Source organism: Argopecten irradians, chromosome 4, assembly GCF_041381155.1.
Source record: "Argopecten irradians isolate NY chromosome 4, Ai_NY, whole genome shotgun sequence".
NCBI classification, from domain to species: domain Eukaryota; kingdom Metazoa; phylum Mollusca; class Bivalvia; order Pectinida; family Pectinidae; genus Argopecten; species Argopecten irradians.
The window spans coordinates 37063763-37081209 of record NC_091137.1 but is presented as its reverse complement, the minus strand read 5'-3'; the positions used below and the strand labels follow the sequence as shown (position 1 = coordinate 37081209).

General features: G+C 35.0%; 1 protein-coding gene across 2 annotated transcripts in view; it reads left to right on the top strand.

Moving 5' to 3' along the window:
• Positions 1-17127, top strand: part of LOC138321533 (whirlin-like) — a 38164-nt gene extending 21037 nt beyond the window's left edge. For both annotated transcript variants that reach the window (XM_069265282.1, XM_069265281.1), the window contains 6 exons: positions 37-338; positions 3397-3634; positions 4153-4244; positions 6198-6330; positions 13720-13869; positions 14486-17127. In XM_069265282.1, coding sequence (XP_069121383.1) covers positions 37-338; positions 3397-3634; positions 4153-4244; positions 6198-6330; positions 13720-13869; positions 14486-14686 — 1116 coding nt within the window. In that variant the 3' untranslated portion in view covers positions 14687-17127. The remainder of the gene's footprint in view (positions 1-36; positions 339-3396; positions 3635-4152; positions 4245-6197; positions 6331-13719; positions 13870-14485) is intronic.
• Positions 17128-17447: the final 320 nt, after the last annotated feature.

Below are 17447 nucleotides of genomic sequence, written 5' to 3'. Positions count from 1 at the left end.
AACCAAGCCTATGTTAATATTTCTGTTCATTTGTAGTTTAGTGACCAAGGTTACACTCAGTCCAGTAGCAGTATGGCCAGTCCAGCCTCGACCCACCACGAAATGTCCCCACTACTGCCATCGTCCAGTCAGTCCAGTCTGGTCAGTGAACACAGACACACACCCTCTCCTAAACCTGGACCATCCTTCCCTACCTCAGCAGAAGAAAGACTGAATCGGTTGATGGATTCCAAATACAGGATTGAGGACAAGCTCGCACAAATGACTGATTATAGATACAGCGATTCTTCTTTAGATGAAACTCCCACTAGGAGTCCTGTGACCAACGTCCCCATCAGGTAAATCATGTTTCTGTAATCACACAATAAACTCCCACAAGGAGTCCTGTGACCAACGTCCCCATCAGGTAAATTATGTTTCTGTAATCACACAATAAACTCCCACAAGGAGTCCTATGACCAACGTCCCAATCAGGTAAATCATGTTTCTGTAATCGCACAATAAACTCCCACAAGGAGTCCTGTGACCAACGTCCCAATCAGGTAAATTGTGTTTCTGTAATCACACAATAAACTCCCACAAGGAGTCCTATGACCAACGTCCCAATCAGGTAAATCATGTTTCTGTAATTGCACAATAAACTCCCACAAGGACTCCTGTGACAAATGTCCCATCAGGTAAATTATGTTTCTGTAATTGCACAATAAACTCCAACAAGGAGTCCTGTGTCCAACGTCCCCATCAGGTAAATCATGTTTCTGTAATCACACAATAAACTCCAACAAGGAGTCCTGTGACCAACGTCCCCATCAGGTAAATCATGTTTCTGTAATCACACAATAAACTCCAACAAGGAGTCCTGTGACCAACGTCCCCATCAAGTAAATCATGTTTCTGTAATCGCACAATAAACTCCAACAAGGAGTCCTGTGACCAACGTCCCCATCAGGTAAATCATGTTTCTGTAATCACACAATAAACTCCAACAAGGAGTCCTGTGACCAACGTCCCCATCAGGTAAATCATGTTTCTGTAATCACACAATAAACTCCAACAAGGAGTCCTGTGACCAACGTCCCCATCAGGTAAATCATGTTTCTGTAATCACACAATAAACTCCCACAAGGAGTCCTGTGACCAACGTCCCCATCAGGTAAATCATGTTTCTGTAATCACACAATAAACTCCCACTAGGAGTCCTGTGACCAACGTCCCCATCAAGTAAATCATGTTTCTGTAATCGCACAATAAACTCCCACAAGTAGTCCTGTCTGTGACCGACGTCCCTATCAGAAAAATTAATGTTTCTGTAATCACTGAATAAACTCCCACAAGGAGTCCTATGACCAATGTCCCCATCAGGTAAATCATGTTTCTGTAATCACTGAATAAACTCCCACAAGGAGTCCTGTGACCAATGTCCCCATCAGGTAAATCATGTTTCTGTAATCACTGAATAAACTGCCACAAAGATTCTGTGACCAACGTCCCCATCAGGTAAATCATGTTTCTGTAATCACAGAATAAACTCCCACAAGGATTCTGTGACCAACGTCCCCATCAGGTAAATTATGTTTCTGTAATCACAGAATAAACTCCCACAAGGAGTCCTGTGTCCAACGTCCCAATCAGGTAAATCATGTTTCTGTAATCACACAATAAACTCCCACAAGGAGTCCTGTGACCAACGTCCCCATCAGGTAAATCATGTTTCTGTAATCACAGAATAAACTCCCACAAGGAGTCCTGTGACCAACGTCCCCATCAGGTAAATCATGTTTCTGTAATCACAGAATAAACTCCCACAAGGAGTCCTGTGACCAACGTCCCCATCAGGTAAACCATGTTTCTGTTATCACACAATAAACTCCCACAAGGAGTCCTATGACCAACGTCCCCATCAGGTAAATTATGTTTCTGTAATCACACAATAAACTCCCACAAGGAGTCCTGTGACCAACGTCCCCATCAGGTAAATCATGTTTCTGTAATCACACAATAAACTCCCACAAGGAGTCCTGTGACCAACGTCCCCATCAGGTAAATCATGTTTCTGTTATCACACAATAAACTCCCACAAGGAGTCCTGTGACCAACGTCCCCATCAGGTAAATCATGTTTCTGTAATCACACAATAAACTCCCACAAGGAGTCCTGTGACCAACGTCCCCATCAGGTAAACCATGTTTCTGTTATAACATAATAAACTCCCACTAGGAGTCCTGTGACCAACGTCCCCATCAGGTAAATCATGTTTCTGTAATCACACAATAAACTCCCACAAGGAGTCCTATGACCAACGTCCCCATCAGGTAAATCATGTTTCTGTAATCGCAGAATAAACTCCCACAAGGAGTCCTGTGACCAACGTCCCCATCAGGTAAATCATGTTTCTGTAATCACAGAATAAACTCCCACAAGGAGTCCTGTGACCAACGTCCCCATCAGGTAAACCATGTTTCTGTTATCACACAATAAACTCCCACAAGGAGTCTTATGACCAACGTCCCCATCAGGTAAATCATGTTTCTGTAATCACAGAATAAACTCCCACAAGGAGTCCTGTGACCAACGTCCCCATCAGGTAAACCATGTTTCTGTAATCACAGAATAAACTCCCACAAGGAGTCCTGTGACCAACGTCCCCATCAGGTAAATCATGTTTCTGTTATCACACAATAAACTCCCACAAGGAGTCCTGTGACCAACGTCCCCATCAGGTAAATCATGTTTCTGTAATCACACAATAAACTCCCACAAGGAGTCCTGTGACCAACGTCCCCATCAGGTAAACCATGTTTCTGTTATAACATAATAAACTCCCACTAGGAGTCCTGTGACCAACGTCCCCATCAGGTAAATCATGTTTCTGTAATCACACAATAAACTCCCACAAGGAGTCCTATGACCAACGTCCCCATCAGGTAAATCATGTTTCTGTAATCACAGAATAAACTCCCACAAGGAGTCCTGTGACCAACGTCCCCATCAGGTAAACCATGTTTCTGTTATCACACAATAAACTTGCTGGGCTACATTTAGAATTAAATAGAGGATATTCCTCTTGTTTGCTATTGCTATTTTTCAAAATGTATGGAAGGGACTTCTTCCAAATATTTCATTTGTAGGTTCCCCTTGGTGCCAAGGACACTGATTCAGATTCAAGATGGTAGACTAGAAGCCATCTTGAATTTTGATAATTGAAGTTTGTTAGCACTAATTCTGAGAAAATACTGATGAGATATTACTATCACAAAAATTTCATATACAGTTTTTCCTTGGTGCTTACCAGGTAGTTATGCAAATTGCATTTTGGGACCAATTGGAAGACAAGATGGCTGACATGCTGGGATCTCTAATTAACCTAGATAAAATTTCTTCTTTTATCATTAACAGAAAAACCAACTCACCAACACCTCGACCTCTTTCAAGGGCTGGGAATCGAAGGTCAGAGGTTAGAGGATCAACAGAGGACATCAGTCAAAGGGGTTCAAGGTCAGAGTTCAAAAGGTCACCAGAAGATTCCAGTTATAGAAATAATAACTTTATATTCCACAAGCAAGCTTCATCCAATCGTGATTCTGGAGTTGGTATGGAAAATACCATTCACGCTGAAGTCCATGCATATGGCAAGGTAGGTAAAAAATATGTTTGTAGTTAGTATGAATGAACTACATTACCAAAATGCCTGTTACCTAGATAAAATAACTGATAACCTTGATGACTCGATGATAATGGTGATGAGGATGATTGATAAAAATGTATGTTATTGCACATGAAAATGAAATAAAAAATAAATTACAAAAAAAAAATTACATGTATGTACCATTGATGACTGTGAGATAATGATGACGATGATGATGATGGTTGATAGATAACATATTTAACATAAGTGTTTGAATAAAGGCATGTTACGTCCTATTTTATATCTGTATTATTTATACCATAAGTATAAGAACTCAGTTTGTATGCAATATAATTATGGTTTCATTCGTTCAAGTTGCTACATTAAGTTCACATTGATACACCCCAAACATGAACACAAGACATTAGTAAGTGATACCATCCTATCACATTATGTCTCCTCTTGTATCATATTACATCATGGTTTCATATAGACAAAGTAACATAATGTATATATTGTATATCCAGGCACCTGACCACCACAGCCCAGATGATGACAGCGGTGTGGATTTAAATGGCGGCAGTCGCCATGACAACACTCCACAGCATGACCAAGAACAGTAAGTTTGGTTATCTTCTCGTTCAAACTGTAAACAATCTGTCATAAAATCATTACTAAAAAAATCATCAGTAGCATTTTTTTGTGGTTTTTATATTTTATTCATGTTCTTTTTAGTAATTCGAATAAACAAAGTTATAAAACGGTTAGATTTGTCATATCTGTTTGCTCATAATGCAAATACCTAATAAGAACAATATTTTCAGTGTTGGGTTTTTTAAGAGTTCAAAAATATTTATCCTGGAGTTTGCAAGAAAGTAATTTTTGTTTTTTTTATTCTGTGTTTTAATTTGTTTAGAGTTAACTGCTCTCATGAGCTGGTTTATATTTTGTGATGGTTAACAGAAAACTGTAATAGTTTGTAAACAAACTTAAGATGCAACCATCAGTATACCTATATTTACAAAAACAAAATTTCCCAATAGACATGATACCAGAGATTTTTTTATTCAGATTGTGTACATTTAAGTATTGTCATATTTATTGATATTTACTTCTCAGATACTTTATGGGAATGACATCTTCCCTAAAACGGAAAAGGTAGAGCTGTTATTTCACTGAAGTTACTCTCCTTTACACAATTTAGTTAGATCCATTGAATTTGCTTGTTAACTGCATGTATTCCATCCTTGATATTGGTTACTTTCACTGTTTTTTATCCACCCATCGAATATTTCATAGTAAAACTTAAGATGCTCTGTTTGCAAGCTGAAATGAGAAGACAGTTTGGTACTTTGATTTACATCAAAAGAATGAACTGCTTCCAGTTTTGCTATGATAATCTCCAGGGATGGATATAATGACAGTGTTAGTAACCCCTGGAGTATCAAGGATGCATGTATTCATTTTGAGTGTACATTATAAATACATTGTGAAAAAAAAGTCACATAAAAATACACTTTCAATAAAAACGGTTGAATCTTTACTTTTTGGTTACTTTTATTTATTCTATTTTTATTTTTATTTTTTTTTTTTGTACTTGCTTTTCCTCCCTTCCAAAAGGTACTTTAAACATGTGTATTCTTTTGTAAAAAAAAAAAAACCAGAAGTTACTTATTTACTCATTTTTGATGGCGCAACATGACCTTCACATTCCTGACTTTCTATATACCTGTAGAATACACTGTTGATGAATGGTAACATTTCAATCTGTGATTGTTTTTGCTAATTACACTTTTTGGTTCTGTTTTGTGAAACCTTCCTGTAGTCTATACGGGAACATACCTGGCATGTCCGGATTGATTTTATTTGATTCAAATGAATTTCTATAAAAATGAAAATGGTTTAGTGCAAATTCATCTATCATTTGTTTATCTACCTCTAGATTACAATTTCTAATCTATTTTACTATTTCCTTAGACTTTGTACTGGAAAGATTTTCTTTAACTTAACATTTTCCCTTTGATTTCTAAAGGATTATATGGCAAATGACTTCAAATTCATTCATCTGAAAGGCCATTATGCTGTTACAAATAAATAGTTCAGCTTCTTCTGCATCTCAATCACTGGTTCAGATGTCCTGACATATTATCACAAGCGCCCCACCTATAGTTGTGAGTTTGAATCCCATGTAGGACAGTTGCCACATGGTCTTCTATGCAGTTGTTTTTCACCAGGTACTCTGGCTTTCCTACACCTCCAAACTTATGTTGTCCTTAAATTACCCTTGTTGTGAAACAAAATGCAATCAAAATCAAACAAAAACTCTTCTCAATCTTAAGTTATAACCAGTTTATTCTCTTTAGCCATGAACCCCAACATCCAGATATTGATTGGTCTTGAATCATATTGATGCAATTTAAAAATTTATGTAATTGATAACCTTGACCTAGCTCCTTGTGTGTGTAAGAGACTGATGGTAATATGATTGATGGTAATATGATTGAAGGGCTTTCAAAATTATTTCAATTTTGCTTGATCTATTTGTCAAAAAATGTCAACTTTCCATTGATAGAGTGACAATATCAGCTGACAACCCAATAGATATTGACGACGCCTTATCTGCCAGATCTGCTTCATCGACCTTGGATCGACATGAACGACCTTGGGCTCAAGAATTTGAGATGATGGTGAACCACTTTAATGAGGTAATAATATTTCAGTATTTATATTTCTTGATTTTTTTTTAGCTCATCTGCCCAAAGGGCAAGTGAGCTTATGCTATGATGCAGTGTCCGTCGTCCGGCTGTCCGGCCATCCGTCCGGCGTCAACTTTTCCATTTACACAACTTCTTCTCCAAAAATTGGAGATCTAGAGTCCTGAAATTTGACTTATAGCATGAAGGGATGAAGAGCTACCAAGTTTGTTCAAATGAATGACCTTGACCTTCATTTAAGGTCACAGGGGTCAAATAGGTGAAAATCTTTATCAGACTTCTTCTAAATAACCAAGAGGCCTAGGAACCTGATATTAGGCCTGTGACATACTGGGATAGAGGCTACCAAGTTTGTTCAAATGAATGACCTTGACCTTCATTCAAGGTCACAGGGGTCAAAAAGGCTAAAAAATTTAAACGACTTCTTTTTAATAACCAAACAGCCTAGGGACCTGATATGGGGCCTGTGGCATGCTGGGATCAAGGGCTACCAAGTTTGTTCTAATGAATGACCTTGACCTTCATTCAAGGTCATAGGGGTCAAAAAGGCTTAAATCTTTAAACGACTTCTTAATAACCAAACAGCCTAGGGACCTGATATTGGGCCTGAGGCATGCTGGAATCAAGGGCTACCAAGTTTGTTCAAATAAATGACTTTGACCTTGACCTTCATTCAAGGTCACAGGGGTCAAAAAGGCTAAAATCTTTAAACAATTTCTTCTTAATAACCAAGAGGCCTAGGGACCTAATATTGGGCCTGTAGCATGCTGGGATCAAGGGCTACCAAGTTTGTTCAAATAAATGACCTTGACCTTCATTCAAGGTCACAGGGGCCAAATAGACTTAAATCTTTAAACGACTTCTCCTTAATAACCAAGAGGGCTAGAGACCTGATATTGGGCATGTGCCATGCTGGAATCAAGGGCTACCAAGGTTGTTCGAATGAATGACCTTGACCTTCATTCAAGGTCAAAGGGGTCAGATAGGCTAAAATCTTTAAACAACTTCTTCTTAATAACCAAGAGGGCTAGAGACCTGATATTGGGCATGTGCCATGCTGGAATCAAGGGCTACCAAGGTTGTTCGAATGAATTACCTTGACCTTCATTCAAGGTCAGAGGGGTCAGATAGGCTAAAATCTTTAAACAACTTCTTCTTAATAACCAAGAGGGTTAGATACCTGATATTGGGCATGTGACATGTTGGGATAAAGTGCTACAAAGTTTGATCAAATGAATGACCTTGACTTTCATTTAAGGTCACAGTGGTCAAATAGGCTAAATTCTTTAAAAGACTTCTTCTTAAAAACCAAAAGGCATAGGGACCTGATATTGGGCCTGTAGCATGCTGGGATCAAGGGCTACCAAATTTGTTCAAAAGAATGACCTTGACCTTCATTCAAGGTCACAGTGGTCATTGGGCCCTTGTTTATTTAAAAGATTGCATTTAAATTCAATTGAAAATGAAAGGAGGAGTGTGAATTTGGACCCTGTGGTGGCCATGACAGATAAGCATTATTTTTTGTTTACAGATACCCAGGGGTTAGGACATCATGGTATGACCAATGATTAAGGTCAGGGCAAAGTCCCTTGTCAGTTATGTGGGGTTAAACAGGGAGGTCAAATTCTGTTTTGTCCAGTTTTGCTGGAATAAAATGATATTTTTGAATGATTTTTTATGAATCAGAATGCATTGATATGTTGAAAATAAAACATATTGATAAATATAACTTGATGTTAAAAAACAGATCACTGTGACCTACTTTTACAAAATGATAATTTTGAAAGAATTAAGTGCCACAATATACCTTAAAAAATGTTATATCATATTATATTGCATTATTATACTCATAGAGCAATATGTTTGAATATTATAAGCTTAAGGAAATAATATTATGGAAGGAATGGGATTGGGGAGGGGGAGCAGGGAGGGGGAGTTTTATTTTTAGAATTTTAAAATACCTATTTATGTTGTTGTTTTTAATCAGAGGGTTATAAACTTACTCAAAAACTGCTTTAAATTTTCTTTTATAGTGCAAAAATGATTCTGTAAATGTTTCAAATGTGCATTGTATATATGTATATCTACATTCTCTCAAATGTGATTCATTGCAGAAAAATAGTAATATTTGAACCATTTTATTTTACTTCTGAGCATAAACAATCAATGTATTTGTGTTTTAAAGTTTTAAAACAAAAAAAGAATTAGAAAAAAAAAGAAGAAAAAAAATAACAACCCACCCCTCACCTGCTCCCCCTGCCCAACCCCATACCATCCATTAATCCATATTATTCTTTGCCTAACTTTACAATATTCAAATATATTGCTCACTGCAATATATATGATATATATCATTTTTTTTCCTGGTATATCATGGTACCAGATGAGGTTTATTCTTGCAAAATCGATATTTCACAAAATTAGGTTACTGTGACCTATTTTTTTTTATCTAAAGTTATATTTTCAAATATGTTTTGTTCTTAAAATATCAATGCATTATAATTCATGAAATATCATTCAGAAATTTTGTTCCAGCAAAATTGGACAAAACAGAAAATAGTCCTCCCTGCTTAACCCCACATAACTGACAAGGGATTCCAACCTGACCTTAATCATTGGTCATATCATGATGTACTAACCACCGGGTATCTGTAAACAAAAAATAATGCTTATTGGTCATGGACTCTAGTGGGACCAAATTGACACTCCTCCTTTAAAGCCATTTAAAATTCAGACCCATTAATATATGGTAGCTTATTTATCCTCCCTCGGTATCTTTTGCAGCATGTCTCAGCGAGGTAGCATTTGAAAAAGGGTCAAAAGTTTCCACTATTGCAAGGAGACACAACAGGAATATACTGCAGCCTCCAAAACATACCAAATACATATTTCACACGTGTAACATGTTGCATACAAGATAGGTCATCCTTAAATGACTGTAGCTGTGAATAGTTTCTAAATAACAAGGAAATATTCAGAAATTCATTTATTAACATAAAAACAATAGTTCAAAGAATCATATGAATAAGTGGACCATGAATATCTTCCATCGCTAGAAACCGTGAAATATTGATCTTTGAAAATAAAGCACTATACAGTAGTTACATCAATTAAGTGTGTATTCCTATAAATTGTTATTGCTAATATTCCCAACAGTACATGTATTACCTATAAACCGACTTTCATTTGTTGTGTCGTACTTGGATCATGTTTATCTATCAATTCTGATACTATATATTATATGACACTAGAAATCCACGCTCTACATGCATCTATTGTTCAGTGGTATTGATCTTCATGTATGTATATGATAATACAGATCTTGTAATATAAACCCTATACCCACAGCAGATGACACTTACAATAGCATACAGTATCATTTTACACCTACCTGTTGCCATGGAAACAAACTCTATCTATTATCTGTCTGCCTTGTATTAATTTCTAAATGATACCGTATTTGACCGCAAATAAGACCCCTCCCGCAAATAAGACCCCCCACCTATTTTGACACATTTTCAGACTTAGGGGGGATGTCTGCAAAATAAGACCCCCACCTATTTTTCAGTTTACTGGATGATAGATTTTAGCAATGGAGTAATTAAAAATATCACCAAAATGACTTTGTATCGGAACTTCTTTTTATTTGTTTTATCGGCATAGAAAAATCAAGTAGTAAACAACTGTTTGTGTGCTTGTTATTTTCGTCATTTAATTCAAGTTAATTCACATGTGAATTAATTTAATTATCAATAAGTAAGAATTGTGGACAGTGCTCATATTTAATTGGAGGTTATTTTCAACAAAATACGCCAATATATGTTTCCATGAACACTTCATATCGGCATGGTAAACACGTTTTAGTGTTCGTACGGCTTGTCATTTTTTACAAGAATCAGCAAAGATATTCGTCATTGATGCAGATCGTTTCTGCAGTCGTGGATTCTAACTCAAAAATACAATCATTACCTAAAACATCTACTTAAGGCATTTACAGTTTCAAATATGTTTATTTGTGAACGTAATGTACCTGTAGTTCACGATCAGTTGGAGAAACCATGCCTTACTTTTCGGCCGCCATGGTTTTTTTATGCAGTCAGTATAATATGATTAGCCGCAAAGTTTCGTATTTTACTCTGGATACAAAAATACTTGCTACGATGTTTTAATGTAGTTATTACCGCGTGACTCTTGCAAAAATGTGGGTTTCTCTTTCAGACTTACGTTACAACTGCCCTAGTATTGTTTATATTTTAATTGATCATGACATTTGATTTCATTTTACCCATACGTCTTCATTATTATTATAAATACTTGAACATCTTGCTATTACCCATCTGTCATATGACTGTTACAACAATGACAGGACATTAAAAAAATCCAAGATGGCGACCTCATAGATCGATGTTATCAGGCGGGTTGTCAGCAAATAAGACCCCCCACCACTTTTGACCTTTATTTCTTCTCTGGGAGGGGGATCTTATTTGCGGTGAAATACGGTACCTGTAAGGGTTTAACATAGTCCAGATTCAATTACATAGCATTCCTTATATATATATACCTATATGAAATGTTATTCATTTTAAGTTTTAATTGTCACACTGAAGAAATATGAGAATTATTCAAAAGGTTTACTACAAATTTGAAATATCATAAGTCATTGTCTTGCAAATTACATAAAATGAAACTCATTTTGCCAATATTGTTCTATAACTAGATGCGAATTTGCAGTTTAATGGCAAGTAATTGTACATACTGATCATTTTAGAATTTTAATACACAGTTATTTATTGGGCATTTAAGTTATATTTGTCACATTTTGAGCTGATATGTATTTACATAAAACTTTCATATTTAATTTGGTTACTAATCATGTAGTCGTGAATATATGCTATTGTTGAAATGCAGATAAATTTGGATGAAAACATCTGTATATATTGTCTTCTAGTAAGAGAGAATTATTAACAACACTGAAAATGTTTTTAGATTAAAGATGCTCCACCGCCGGCAGAGCATAAATGATATATTCATCGTTTGAACAATAATTGGTGTTTAATTGTCTAATTAACATAAAAAATTATATAAAATAAGTTATTGCCTTTGGTGCATGCACATTCAGTAAATCATTCCATATAGGATATAGTGCCACGGAGTTTGTTTGGGATGCAATTAATTATTTTTAATATTTTTAACTTGAAGTAAAATTAGATGCTCAAACTTTTCAATGGTGGTAATGGTGTAAAGTAAGCTTTTGTAACTGAAGAAAAATACTAAATCGTCTGCTCCTGTTTTTGATAGTGAAAAAATACCGTTTGTCAGCGGTGGAGCATCTTTAAAGAGTAAATATTGAAACCATGAAAGATAATAGCGCAATGCTAGGCAATATAATAATGAAGAACTGTGAGGGAATGTTACATGTATGACTTTGAAATATAAAAAAGAGAAAAGAAAAAAACATGGAACTCACTGAAATACTGCAAACCTGAAATATATACAAGGATGAAATTTATGCTAAGTAGTTACAATTACATGAGTTTAGGCCTTTTTAGCGTAAAAACACAAAATATTTTGTATAGATATGAAAATATATTGTAAATTTGTAACTGGCATAATTATCATGAGAAAAACAACGTTAGAAAATGTTTTAACTGGCAAATAACCAAAATCAACCACTCACTGATATATCCATATTTATAGTAAATAAGGTGTACAATGTTAAACTTCAATCTGAATCCTGAAAACCTGTTCATGATCAGTACATGTATCACGGTATGAAAGTCTACAAATATAGTTATTAAAGCAAGTTGTGATATTTATTCAAATTGTATACATGTACCTATACGTCTGTAGATAAAATAATTAAGGCATGCATCATAAGTTAATTATAACATTTGCTGTATGAATTTTGTTTTTGGATTTCTGCATTTAGGTTCATCACTTTTAATTTCATCATTCCAAATATGTCAATATCTTAGATGCCAGTGAATTACGGCAATACCTGAACTAAGCCTGTGTCACAGAACCACACCCAATACTTGGCCATAATGTCAGCATGGAAAACATGTATTTGATCCTCCAGGAATGACCATTAATTAAATCTGCCAGCCAATATGCTTCAGTGTGCTAATTAGCCACCTCTTATCAGTGTAACCAGAACAGAAGTTCATGCTAATTAGACAGTATTGTATTTCCTAATGATATTCTCAGATCACCATGGAATACCATATCATGTGTCATATATATTGATGTCAACGCCCTGACAGTCAGCTGGGCTTTTTTTTAATCAGTATTAGCTCCGTGTGGTGATGAAAGAGGATGAATTTAATAGGTCTGCAAAATGTTTGTCTTCTATGACTAGTTTTACTGTACTAAATAAGATCTTAATATAATATAATTAGTCTGAAAACTGTCGAATCCTCTAAGCTATTATACAGGATATGGTAGCAGACATTTATTGTCTCCATAAAACTGATTTCTGTTGTCTTTAATGATTCTTCTAGTGGTTGCCTATAATGATATCATTTTCAAAACTCGACTCTTAAACTATTCTATTGACTGAAGCAACGAAGAATCTTTGAGAGGGAAGTCTGATATGTTGGATCTGGAACTGTTTTCTGATTTCCGAGTGTGAGGTTGTAATTTCTGCCACTGTTATGTTCCTCAGTACACGATACTACAGCAGCTTTAACACAACCATGGATAATTTACTTAATATTGTACCACTTCGTATTCCGAGACCACAGGTCTATACCACAGTGGAAATGGCGATTCTGGAACGGGAAAAAAAGGTGTTTGGAATACTGTACTTTTGTATTTGAATTTGATTTTTAGATATACTCTTCCTTCCTTTTTCTCTTTCTTTTCCATCTTTTTCTTTCTTTCTTTCTTTCTTTCTTTCTTTCTTTCTTTCTTTCTTTCTTTCTTTCTTTCTTTCTTTTTTTCTTTTTTCTTTCTATCTATCTTTCTTTCTTTCCTTTTCATTCCTTCCTTCTTTTTTTCTTTAAAATAGAAGAGGCATGATAACCACTATTTAGTGTATTTTATGTAACCCTGTATTTTATACTCCACAGGAATCTGTGCTGATTGCTGATCAATATCAATGCTGTATTTTATACTCACAGGAATCTGTGCTGATTGCTGATCAATATCAATGCTGTATTTTATACTCACAGGAATCTGTGCTGATTGCTGATCAATATCAATGCTGTATTTTATACTCACAGGAATCTGTGCTGATTGCTGATCAATATCAATGCTGTATTTTATACTCACAGGAATCTGTGCTGATTGCTAATCAATATCAATGCTGTATTTTATACTCTACAGGAAGCTGGGCTGATATAACTGATCGTTATCAATGCTCTATTTTATACTCCACAGGAAGCTGTGCTGATCGCTGCTGCCAGAGAGAAGTATGGGGATATTCCTCTGGAAGTTGTCACCATCCACAAAACCAAACCTACACTGGGACTGGCTATAGAGGGAGGGGCCAACACTAAACAACCCCTCCCTAAAGTCATTAATGTACAGGTAAGTCGACATTTATCATCATATTTATATAAAAAAGGTTTATAAGGCCTCTATTGCTGTGCTTTAGTTCTTGAGAAAATCAGAAGGATTTAGAATATTGACCCATGTGACTTTAATTGTCATTAGAACTGACCCACGGCCATGCACTCACACACAACAAAGCTATACTATTCCATCTTTACATATCAAAGAGCTGTCTGACCTTGCAGGTATGTATCTATTGTGATGTCATGTGTTTGCGAGCGTAACATCATATTTTTCAAGGAAAAAAAGTTTTGCTAAAAACTAATGACGTCACAATCAATATCACAAGGGAGATTACTCTGTAATATGCAAAGGAATATACACTTTAGCTACATGTACCAAACAAGTAATCTATAGTTGCTTGACAATTATATTTTAAATATTGGATTTCAACTTTGTAGATTTTATACTTTGAATAATGGAATTATGTATTCTGTAATTGTATTCTGTGCGTGTCTTAAAGAAATTTAGCTAAACTGATCATAGATTGTTTGCAGTAAATACAGGTAGTGATAAAGGAAGATATATAACTCAAATTGATTTCCATCAGCAACTTTACATAGATCTTTGATGTTTGATCTCTGCATTTTAGCCAGGAGGGTCAGCTTACGAGTCTGGACGCTTGAAGCCTGGACAGATAATCCTGGAGGTGAATGGTCAGTCTTTATCTGGCATGGCACATATTGGAGCCGCTCGGACGATCGCCGAAGCTTTCAAAAACAAACAGGCGGACCACATAGAACTGCTAGTGACAGAATCAAATACAAAACTTCCTCACCACTCAGACCTCTGAAAACCAGACTTCTAACAATTTAGAACCAACTACAGACGAGAAAATTACGATGCCTTATTTGTATTTATGTGGTGGAACTGTAAGTGAATCAAAAAGACATGCCTTAATAGTTTGGTATGAAATTCACTGACGTAGAGATTTGTGACATATTTCTACAAGGGGAAGTTCTGAAACTGATTCTTTGAACATAATTGTTCAATATGGAACAATGGTGAAAGATTACAACCATCCATTTGCATGGTCCCTAACTCTTTCTGAATAAACGATAATGATATTGATTAAAAGTCTGACTCAGAGTATTTGGAACAAACCATTAACAAGGAGTTTGTTCCTCTGTCAGATTCCTACCGATTGTACCAGCAAAATTTATTGTATTTTTAGCTCATTCACCCTTAAGTTTCATACTGAACTGTTCCAACATTTGAAATGAAACAGTTCAACTGCAGTCTTCAGGGGTGATTGTGTTAATGGAATGTGCCATATCAGCCAAACTGAACCATTCCAAGTTTTCTTATACATATATGCACCACGTGGATCTAAGATCACATATTCCAAGGTTTTTCACTTGTCATTGAAATGATCTAAAAAAACAAGAGACATTGAAATTAAACATTATAAAATTTGTATTCAATGCATTAAAGTGAATAGTCCGGCAAAGAAAACCAGTCTAAATGCGTTCATTGGCCTTCCAAAAGTTCTCACATATTAATACGACGGTCAAGTTCTGCTTACGTTTCCCAGTTCTGACCATTGAAATAAAGAAAGTTGAAAGCATTGAAAGCGAGGCTGCGTGGAAATGTAACCACGGACATAGTCAGCCGGGAGGACGTTTTAGGATTGCTATAGTTTAAATAAATTTCTTTGTACAGAGACAGATTTTGATGAGAGATTTTATTTTTCTATTTCATAAGAAATTATACTGGATACGTTCACACCATTTTTACTTTAGCCATCCTTGCCGGACTGTTCACTTTAAATAAACTGAACATTTTGATGTACATGTATGCTGAAAGTATTTAGGAATTAATTTCTTACCCATAACATGATATACCTTTCCACTATAGGCAGATAACTGATTTTCATTTCATTGTGTAAAGGAAATTTTCCATTAGTAACCATTTAGATGTGTCAGAGTTACTTCCCTTTATTCCACTGTGTCAGTAGAAACAAATGGACGTAGCTCTGATAGATCAAAATGTTAGAAATGATCTCGCGATTTTGTCTGGTTTTGAAATATTTTGAGAAAAGGAAAGTATAACCCGCTCATCAGAATTAAAGTTTGTGTGATATCCTTATTTCGAATTTAAACGTCCATGACAAAAATGGAAATGTTACTACCGGTAGCTTCTACACCAGTATCTGAATCTCAAAGAAGGATTATTAAGTAATTCTTTTCAGATATTTATGTATGAATTGTTTAAAGGTTTTGTGAAAAACATTTAAATTATTCTTAATATAGATACAATTTGTATAAATAATCCTATCAAAATAAATATTCTTGTTAAATTAATTTTTTTGGTTAATATCGAGGTATAAATTTTACATTTTTTATGAAGATGTTGTAATTCATTAGTGTTATCAACACAGTCCACAATGTCGCTTATATGCCACAATGTCAAAATCATCAAATGTACAAATGTATAGATTTGTTCATGTATTGTTTCAGTTGAATATACAATGTACTTAATTGTCAAAAACCTGCATAATATAATTAGTTTAAATGTTTGATTTTTAGTGAATGAATTTCTATTAGAATTAAGTATATTTTCATTATACCTATCAAAATTTTATTCATTAAACTAAGTCATTTGATATACATATATATATAATAGTAATGTATTTTGAATTATTCCATCATCCTCAAGTTTTAAGAGGTTGCAACAATTATTTTGCATGTATCAATGAAAATTAATCCTGAGTCCCTACATGGATGCCACCATGTCATAACCTGTAGGATCGTCGGTTACCCGCGTTTATCAGCCTACGGTACAAATCGAGCATAGTGGAGTTTAGACTCTGGGATTCAGAGGGTTAACTGGTAGCATTGATATCAATTTAAATGTAACTACTTCTGCTAGGAATCAAACTTACGACCTCTGGTTCCTAGTCTTACACTGATTGAGCTAAAGAGTTTTCTCTAGCTAAGAAGTATATTGCGGCTAGTATTCACCAGGGTTACATATAAGGGGATATTTCAGAGTCACATTGATATGGAGGTTCATTTTGTTTTGTAATTGTGCAGTATTTAGACATGTGTTGTTAATAATTGATACATGTATCTTTAAAAGAATTTACATATTTATTATAGTTACCTGTATAGTTAATTGATCTAAGTATATGTTACCTGTACTATATATTTATTAGTTTACCTGTATAGTTAATTGATCTAAGTATATGTTACCTTTACAATATATTTATTAGTTTACCTGTATAGTTAATATATTTATTAGTTTACCTGTATAGTTAATTGATCTAAGTATATGTTACCTGTACTATATATTTATTAGTTTACCAGTATAGTTAATTGATCTAAGTATATGTTACCTGTACTATATATTTATTAGTTTACCTAGTATATAGGTAGTTGATCTAGATGTCGGACAACTCACGTTTTATGATTTGAGCAGCTATCAAAGTGTCCATTGCATTGCTTATCAAACATCAGTCTAATTTATCAAGAGTTATTTCCCTTCCTTTCACTCCATCAATACTGACAAAGTGAAATAAAGGGAAGTAACTCTGATACATCAGAATGTGCTTA